General features: G+C 38.0%; 1 protein-coding gene across 1 annotated transcript in view; it reads left to right on the top strand.

Annotated features, from left to right (window-relative positions):
* The first annotated feature begins 261 nt into the window (after nucleotides 1-261).
* Nucleotides 262-10,339, top strand: part of LRP1B (LDL receptor related protein 1B) — a 1,294,122-nt gene continuing 1,284,044 nt past the window's right edge. Inside the window, 2 exon segments of the mRNA XM_044303104.1 lie at nucleotides 262-301; nucleotides 447-573. Of these exon segments, the coding sequence (XP_044159039.1) occupies nucleotides 262-301; nucleotides 447-573 (167 nt within the window).

Below are 10,339 nucleotides of genomic sequence, written 5' to 3'. Positions count from 1 at the left end.
GTAGAACATCCCACAATGACTATGCAGGAACCTGGGCCTGTCAATCAAAAAGGAGAAGGAAGGGCTGGCAGAGAAAGCAGGAGAAGCAGGGCCGCCTTCATGGCCCTTAACTGCTCATTTGAATATCCATTATTAGTATTTTTTTTTATCCAGAATGAAGTAACATATCACTAAGTGAAAGGTATCATTACATTCTGCTGGGCCAGCCCTTCAGGACATTGACTTTCCTGGTGATGGACTCCCTTGAATGCTCGATTAACCATGATTAGCTATTTGCCATATGATGCATGGGTTGTTATGGGTTGGTATAAAATACCAGAACATTTTTCATAAGATTCTTTGATTTGTTAAATAGATTTTACCCCTTTCACCCCATTTGCTTGCCTCATTTTTTTTTTAATTTTACTTTTGTAATTCTTTTAATTTGTGCACATTTTCACTTTCAGAACAACACTTATGTGATCCAGGGGAGTTCCTATGTCACGATAATGTGACATGTGTGTCACAGAGCTGGCTATGTGATGGAGAACAGGATTGCCCCGATAAGTCAGACGAAACACTAGGTCATTGTAAGTAATGGAATTTATGTTAAGTTTCGTGTTTGTGTGCTCTAGTGTTAAATGCTTGACCATGGGACATTTTGGTACATCATAGTCACTATCCTTTGCACTTTACTGTGCTTTTAGCTTTTCACATATCTTCATTAATAATTCAATTAATAAAAAAATATTGGAAAAAGGGTAAACAAGCGATATTTTAATATAGAGAAATGGTTATAATGCTAATTGAACAATGTGTAATATATACCAGAATATTAAAGCCTTGACTTTTGGTCCCAGTCTGGGAAACATGGTTTGTTTGATGGACATATTTGCTGGGCTAACTGCAGCTCATCTGAACTGAACTCACTGGATCTACTGTATAATGCTGTGAGTCCCAGCTCAACCACAGATCTACTGTCCAATATACACATATGTTGTATGAGTACAGTAGACCCATGGCCGGTTGGGACTCACATAGCTCACTATAAAATGGTGATTTTGCGTCAGCCAAGCCACAACCTTTTTGGAAATGGATCCATCACATGTACCATATTTTCAAGACTGTAAATCCTCATGTGAAACTGGGCTCTTAAAATATCTGATTTATTTTATTTATTTATTTTTCATGAAAAGAACATTGAGCTTGACAATGTTCCTTAAAAAAAAGAAAAAAAAAATTCTACCGTATTACTCATCCCCTTGTATTGAAAATATGGATCTCTCTAGACCACAATGCCAAACAGTACATAAACGCTAGCTGTTATCTAGAAGAAAATATATAAAAGCGATAGATCATAACTATAGCTCCGGCACAAGTGGATGGAAAACAGATACGCTTAAAGAAAGTAGTGGGAAAATACAGGTTTGCTTAACATTGCTTAACAATAGCCATTTAAGTGGCAGGAGCCGTCGGAGAACACAGCAGTGTGTGAATAGATTACGGAGCACAAATGACTAGAGAGAAGATGTTATTAAATTTTAATGTCCCTAGTTTGTGTCTGAGGAAAATGAGAATGCTTCCTGTTGAATGTCACTGTGTTAATCATTGTGTCGAAAAGACCGAGACTGACAAGAACAAAGTGCGTTGAGGATTTGTAAAGTGCTTTGAAGAGGCAGTCATTACTTTATATTTGACGAAAAACTCACAAGATAATTGAAGGCGATTGAACAGATCTGATAAAAAGTTTATAGTAAAGTTAACGATAGTTTATGATAGTACATTTTATGATATGTTTCCGTCTTCTCTATTTATAAGAAAGAAATATCCTAGTGCTTAGATGCAAAAATGAAGGTATTTACTAAAAAAGCTAAATAATCTTAAAGCCAAGGCAATGCCTCTGTCCTGTGTACCGCATAAGGATAAGACTGCTGTAAAGGGAATTGGAAAGGAATGTAGATAACACTGGGGTCATTCTTCTTATTAAGAATGAAATATTATATAATGAACTATGATGAAAAACTCAGTTGCTGCAGAATCACATTTCAAAGAGAAGATAGAAGATTTGTGTCAATTACTAATGTGAATGCTGACCCAAACAGCGCCAGCCACAATGTGTATCCCTACACAGCATCAAACACTATATGTACAGATGTAGCAGGGTTAGCACTTAAACTCTTAACTCAAATTTCTTAAATCATTGTGTTACCGTATCTTGAAACTATATATTAATTTCCCTGTCACATATGCAGTGCAGGTGTACCTCACACCAAAAATAGGTATATGTCACACACCGAACTAACAGATTAACTATATTCATTTCTCTGTCACATATGCAGTGCAGGTGTACCTCATGCCAAAAATGGGTATATGTTACCCTCAGAACTAACAGACTGATTAACTATATTAATTTCCCTGTCAAATATGTAGTGCACGTGTATCTCACACCAAAAATGGGTAGATGTAACCGGTCGAACTAACTGTCAGATTAAGTATATTAATTTCCCTGTCACGCATAAAGTGCACGTGTATCTCACACCAAAAATGGGTATATGTCACCCACCGAACTAACAGATGGATTAACTATATTAATTTCCCTGTCATGTATTTAGTGCAGGTGTACCTCACACCTAAAATCGGTATATGTCACTAGTGTTAGGCGAACATGCTCGGCCGAACACCGCGGGTGCTCGAGCCAGTGTATTTAAATGTAATTTAGCATCTATTTCTGAAAAGTTTCTGCTGAAATTTCAACTCCCATGTACATTAGAGGCAAAGACCTTATCCACTCAGCTATAAAGCTGAATGCGAAACTGTGTAAAAAAAAAACCTCATAGTAGTTTCTGATGTAGTGACTAGTGAGTATTCCTATTCAGCAAAAGACTTAATTTATATTTATGTGCAGGTTGACCCGCAGCTGTATAATGTAGTGCTTAACGTCCTTGCCTTACAAAGTTGGGAGTTCAAATCCAAGCAGAAATGTATATACAGGTCCTTCTAAAAAAATTAGCATATTGTGATAAAGTTCATTATTTTCTGTAATGTACTGATAAACATTAGACTTTCATATATTTTAGATTCATTACACACCAACTGAAGTAGTTCAAGCCTTTTATTGTTTTAATATTGATGATTTTGGCATACAGCTCATGAAAACCCAAAATTCCTATCTCAAAAAATTAGCATATCATGAAAAGGTTCTCTAAACGAGCTATTAACCTAATCATCTGAATCAACTAATTAACTCTAAACACCTGCAAAAGATTCCTGAGGCTTTTAAAAACTCCCAGCCTGGTTCATTACTCAAAACCGCAATCATGGGTAAGACTGCCGACCTGACTGCTGTCCAGAAGGCCATCATTGACACCCTCAAGCAAGAGGGTAAGACACAGAAAGAAATTTCTGAACGAATAGGCTGTTCCCAGAGTGCTGTATCAAGGCACCTCAGTGGGAAGTCTGTGGGAAGGAAAAAGTGTGTCAGAAAACGCTGCACAACGAGAAGAGGTGACCGGACCCTGAGGAAGATTGTGGAGAAGGACCGATTCCAGACCTTGGGGGACCTGCGGAAGCAGTGGACTGAGTCTGGAGTAGAAACATCCAGAGCCACCGTGTACAGGCGTGTGCAGGAAATGGGCTACAGGTGCCGCATTCCCCAGGTTAAGCCAATTTTGAACCAGAAACAGCGGCAGAAGCGCCTGACCTGGGCTACAGAGAAGCAGCACTGGACTGTTGCATGTCATTCGGAAATCAAGGTGCCAGAGTCTGGAGGAAGACTGGGGAAAGGGAAATGCCAAAATGCCTGAAGTCCAGTGTCAAGTACCCACAGTCAGTGATGGTCTGGGGTGCCATGTCAGCTGCTGGTGTTGGTCCACTGTGTTTTATCACGGGCAGGGTCAATGCAGCTAGCTATCAGGAGATTTTGGAGCACTTCATGCTTCCATCTGATGAAAAGCTTTATGGAGATGAAGATTTCATTTTTCAGCACGACCTGGCACCTGCTCACAGTGCCAAAACCACTGGTAAATGGTTTACTGACCATGGTATTACTGTGCTCAATTGGCCTGCCAACTCTCCTGACCTGAACCCCATAGAGAATCTGTGGCATATTGGGAAGAGAAAGTTGAGAGACGCAAGACCCAACACTCTGGATGAGCTTAAGGCCGCTATCAAAGCCTCCTGGGCCTCCATAACACCTCAGCAGTGCCACAGGCTGATTGCCTCCATGCCACGCCGCATTGAAGCAGTGATTTCTGCAAAAGGATTCCCGACCAAGTATTGAGTGCATAACTGAACATAATTATTTGAAGGTTGACTTTTTTTGTATTAAAAACACTTTTCTTTTATTGGTCGGATGAAATATGCTAATTTTTTGAGATAGGAAATTTGGGTTTTCATGAGCTGTATGCCAAAATCATCAATATTAAAACAATAAAAGGCTTGAACTACTTCAGTTGTGTGTAATGAATCTAAAATATATGAAAGTCTAATGTTTATCAGTACATTACAGAAAATAATGAACTTTATCACAATATGCTAATTTTTTGAGAAGGACCTGTATATATATATAAGTTTTTAGCCATAATATATTTACATATATTATTATATATTTAGAATATATAATATATTATAATATATGTCAATATATTATGGCTAAAACATCAGTAGTAGTTTCCTCAAATATATCAGAAATATGATTATTTTGTGCCATACATTTTTTACAATTACAAAAAAAAAATACATAAAATATATAAATTGTATCTCTCTTTCTGCCAGGATTTGAACTCCCAACCTTGTACATTAGAGGCAAGGATGTTAACCACTGCACTATATAGAAACATGTTAACCTTGACATAAATATAAAATAAGTATTTTGCTGAATAGGAATACTTACTACCTCAGAGTTTAGCATTCAGCTTTATAGCTGAGTGGATAAGGTCCCCAAGCACTGACTCCATATATGGATATAGCTATTAGTGATGAGCGGCAGGGGTCATTTTTTTTTACTCGAAAAATCGGCAAGGTAATGATCACGTAATATACGAATATTACACAATCAATACAGGCATGGGTCAAAAAAGAAAATATAGTGCTATAGAATAAAGTGCTATATATTTCCTTTTTAGAATATTCAGCATTTTTTTCCATCTGAAGTTATGAGTCCTCCCTGCTTAAGTTGCTTGTCAAAAACGAATATATTTGATATAGTGCTATATAGTCGTTTTTTTGAATATTCATAATATTCTAAAACAAGAATATATAGCAATATAGTGAATATTCTAAGAAGCGAATGTAGAGCAATTTAGCTAATATAGTGCTATAATCTTCTTTGTCTAATAGTTGTAATTTTTTCTCATCTGAAGTTCTATTAAGACTATTAAGAAAAGATTATAGCACTATATTAGCTAAATTGCTCTATATTAGTTTTTTTCAAATATTCACTATATTGCTATATATTCTTGTTTTAGAATATTACAAATATTCAAAAAAACTAATATATAGCACTATATTGAATATATTAGTTTTTTTAGAATATTCGTCTTTTTTAAAAATCTGTACAGTTTTTCCACTTCGGCATACTCCTCCCTGACAAGCATCCCCGTCACCAAGGGAATGCCTGGGGGTTAGAATATACCATTGGATCTTAGTTTTCACGATCTCACTAACCCCCAGGCGTTCCCATGGGTGACAGGGACATTTGTTGTGGAGGAGTATGTCGAAGTGGAACAACTGTACAGATTGAAAAAAAAAGACGAATATTCTAAAAAATGAATATATTTGATATAGTGCTATATTTTAGTTTTTTAGAATATTCGTCATTTTTTTCATCTAACGTCATAATTCCTCTCACAAGCAAGAAGCAGGGAGGAAAAATGTTTTCAGATGTGAAAAAATGACGAATATTCGCTATAACGAATATATAGCACTATATTCAAAATATTAGCAAATTCTCAAAGTTGCAATATTCACGATAAAAATTTGCTATTAGAATATTCGCACTCAACACTAATAGCTATATATCAAGTCAGCGCAGGGACAAAAAATCATTATAGGTCACCCACAAAACAAATAGGCAGATTCCTAACGCTCTCCCTTGCTTCAGCTGCCTGCTTCCTGTCCTTGCACTACTTAGAGCTGATGGGCGGTCCTAAACTTGATCCAGCTTGTATAGAGGCTGGGTCACATGATGCACCGGCCAATCACAGCCATGCCAATACTAGCCATGGCTATGATGGCTTCTAAGTGCCCACAGCTTAAAAGCTTGTTAATTGGCTGCCCTGCAGCCTTTTAAAAGCTTTACTGAATGCCTGAACACCGAACTCAAACCCAAACTTTTCTGGCAAAGTTTGGTTCCTTGGTACCCGGGTGAACATGCAAAGTAGCTCAACACTAATCCCTACCCAACGCCAACCACAATATGTATTCCTATGCAAAGCCAGCCACAATATATATCCCTACACAGCGCCAACCACAATATGTATCTCTATACAGTGCCAACCATAATATGTATCTCTACAGAGTGCTAAGCACAATATGTATCCCTATGCAAAGCCAACCACAATATGTATTGCTTATGCAAAGCCAACCACAATATGTATCCCTACACAGTGCCAACCAGAATATGTTCCCCTACCCAGCGTCAACCACAATGTGTATCCCTACACAGCGCCAACCACAATATGTATCTCTACACAGTGCCAACCACAATATGTATCCCTATGCAAAGCCAACCACAATATGTATCTCTACCAAGGCCCAACCACAATATGTATCCCTACCCAGGGACAACCACAATATGTATCCCTACCCAGAGACAATCACAATATGTATCCCTACACAGCACCAACCACAATATGTATCCCTACCAAACGCCAACCACAATATATATCCCTACACAGCGCCAACCACAATATGTATCTCTACCCAGTGCCAACAACAATATCTATCCCTATACAGCGCCAACCACAATAAGTATCCCTACACAGCGCCAACCAGAAAATGTGACCGTACACAGGGCATGCCATAATATGTATTTCTGCACAGCGCCAACCACAATATATATCCCTAAGCAAAGCCAACCATAATATGTATCTCTACTCAGTGCCAACAACATTATATATCCCTTCACAGCGTCAACCGCAAAATATCCATATGCAGAGACAACCACAATATATCCGTATGCAGAGCCAACCACATTATGTATCCCCACACAGTGCCAACCACAATATGTATCCCTACACAGTGCCAACCACAGTATGTATCCCCACACAGCGCCAACCATAATGTGCATCACCAATATACAGACGTGGACAAAATTGTTGGTACCCTTTGGTCAATGAAAGAAAAAGTCACAATGGTCACAGAAATAACTTTAATCTGACAAAAGTAATAATAAATTAAAATTCTATAAATGTTAACCAATGAAAGTCAGACATTGTTTTTCAACCATGCTTCAACAGAATTATGTAAAAAAATAAACTCATGAAACAGGCATGGACAAAAATGATGGTACCCCTAGAAAACACAGAACATAATGTGACCAAAGGGACATGTTAATTCAAGGTGTGTCCACTAATTAGCATCACAGGTGTCTACAACCTTGTAATCAGCCATTGGGCCTATATATATGGCTCCAGGTAATCACTGTGTTGTTTGGTGATATGGTGTGTACCACACTCGACATGGACCAGAGGAAGCAAAGGAAAGAGCTGTCTCAAGAGATCAGAAAGAAAATTATAGACAAGCATGTTAAAGGTAAAGGCTATAAGACCATCTCCAAGCAACTAGATGTTCCTGTGAGTACAGTTGCACATATTATTCATAAGTTTAAGATCCATGGGACTGTAGCCAACCTCCCTGGACGTGGCCGCAGGAGGAAAATTGATGACAAATCTAAGAGACGGATAATCCGAATGGTAACAAAAGAGCCTAGAAAGACTTCTAAAGAGATTCAAGGTGAACTTCATGCTCAAGGAACATCAGTGTCAGATCGCACCATCCGTCGTTGTTTGAGCCAAAGTGGACTACATGGGAGACGACCAAGGAGGACACCATTGTTGAAAACGAATCATAAAAAAGCAAGACTGGAATATGCCAAACTACATGTTGACAAGCCACAAAGCTTCTGGGAGAATGTCCTGTGGACAGATGAGACAAAAATCGAAGTTTTTGCCAAGGCACATCAGCTGTATGTTCACAGACGAAAAAATGAAGCATATCAAGAAAAGAACACTGTCCCTACTGTGAAACATGGAGGAGGCTCTGTTATGTTCTGGGGCTGCTTTGCTGCGTCTGGCACAGGGTGTCTTGAATCTGTGCAGGGTACAATGAAATCTCAAGACTATCAAGGAATTCTAGAGAGAAATGTACTAGCCAGTGTCAGAAAGCTTGGTCTCAGTCGCAGGTCATGGGTCTTGCAACAGGACAATGACCCAAAACACACCGCTAAAAACACCCAAGAATGGCTAAGAGGAAAAAATTGGACTATTCTAAAGTGGCCTTCTATGAGCCCTGACCTCAATCCTATTGAGCATCTTTGGAAGGAGCTGAAACATGCAGTCTGGAAAAGGCACCCTTCAAACCGGACACAACTGGAGCAGTTTGCTCATGAGGAGTGGGCCAAAATACCTGCTGAGAGGTGCAGATGTCTCATTGACAGTTACAGGAAGCGTTTGATTGCAGTGATTGCCTCAAAAGGTTGCGCAACAAAATATTAAGTTAGGGGTACCATCATTTTTGTCCATGCCTGTTTCATGAGTTTATTTTTTTACATAATTCTGTTGAAGCATGGTTGAAAAACAATGTCTGACTTTCATTGGTTAACATTTATAGAATTTTAATTTATTATTACTTTTGTCAGATTAAAGTTATTTCTGTGACCATTGTGACTTTTTCTTTCATTGACCAAAGGGTACCAACAATTTTGTCCACGTCTGTAAATCTTAAGGCCTTGATGATGTTTTCTCTGGTTGCACAAGATTCCATGCCAGATATTCCAACAAGATGGCGGCAGCTGGCCCGTCACAAGCAGACGGATAAGGTATTATTTATTTTTAAATGTACACTCTGTTAAAAATACTAGATAACGAAATCATGTATGAACGCGCCATCTAAGGTGTACAATGAGAGCAACGCAATCTCTATTCGTGACTATTCATGACATGACATTGAGTGTCATATTTTCCAGCAAATGGCGTCTTGAATGCAACAAAAAAGTATCCATCCTATAAAATACTAGGTAATGATATTAGGAATGTCAAAGAACCCAGACAACTATACAGAGTGTAAGACTAAAGGTTTAAATGCAGGAAACAGTAAAGTACAAAGTAACATCAAACACTCTTTGTAGTATTTTAAGAGGATACATTATATATTATGCAAGTTTCAATTTTGAAACAAAACGGAGCATCATGCATCAGATATGATTGGTTGCTATGGGAAACAAGGCCACTTTTCATCTCCCAGATAATTTTGATGCATGAGGTCTGCTGGGTCTCGGATCTTGTGATGATAAAAAAAAAAGATTCAAATATGTAAAAAAAATATATATTCATCACTGTATCACGCTATTATCCAACAAAAAACATCAGCTCTAATGGGTTCCTTTTTTTCTTAATAAAGGGGCCAAGAACTTATAATAGTGGAACATATAAAAAATTCTAATAAAACCCTCTACTGTTGGTTGACACTACAACACCCCTGTCGACAAAAAAAAAAACCATGGTGCTTGTTTGCTTCCAAATCTTTTCTTCTCTGATTCTTGGGTTAATTTTCCCAACCTTAAACTAATTATTTCCACCCATTAAAATAACAATACTGAGGACTGGTTGAGTACCTATTGATCAGATATATAATACCAGTATGGTAGGTTACGGTTTATCCTAGAAGTAGGAAAAACTTAGTATGCAATGACAACTATTTCATCTAAGATTCAAAAGCATGAATTAACCTCAGAGCTGTTATATTAGATGTTTCAAATATATTGATATGCTCAACACAATCACTGTAACAATCTCTGCTCCAGAAGGAAGGCAAAGAGGTAGGAGAAGGTGTAGCCCGAGAGCTGTGACAACCCCACCTGTTCTGGCTTCTGACATGGAGCAAAGAGGCTTTATTTGAGAGCCAATCAGAGCTCTACTTTAATCCTCTTGTGATATTGCTGAATGCAGGATTTTGTACCACTTTTTGTACTTTCAACTTGGTTCATGTGTTTGCTAATTTGTTCGGTGCATTATATAAGTATCCTGTGTTTTGACCTTGCTCCTTTACCCAACTACTTTTTGCCTTCTACCTTGTATTTGCTACCATGTATGACCTCAGGCCATTATTCTGACTACTATTTTGCCTTTTGTTATTGTGATAT

The sequence above is a fragment of the Bufo gargarizans genome, chromosome 8, assembly GCF_014858855.1.
Source record: "Bufo gargarizans isolate SCDJY-AF-19 chromosome 8, ASM1485885v1, whole genome shotgun sequence".
Lineage (NCBI taxonomy): Eukaryota > Metazoa > Chordata > Amphibia > Anura > Bufonidae > Bufo > Bufo gargarizans.
Note: the sequence above shows the minus strand (reverse complement) of the source record. Positions and strands in the feature narration are given on the sequence as shown.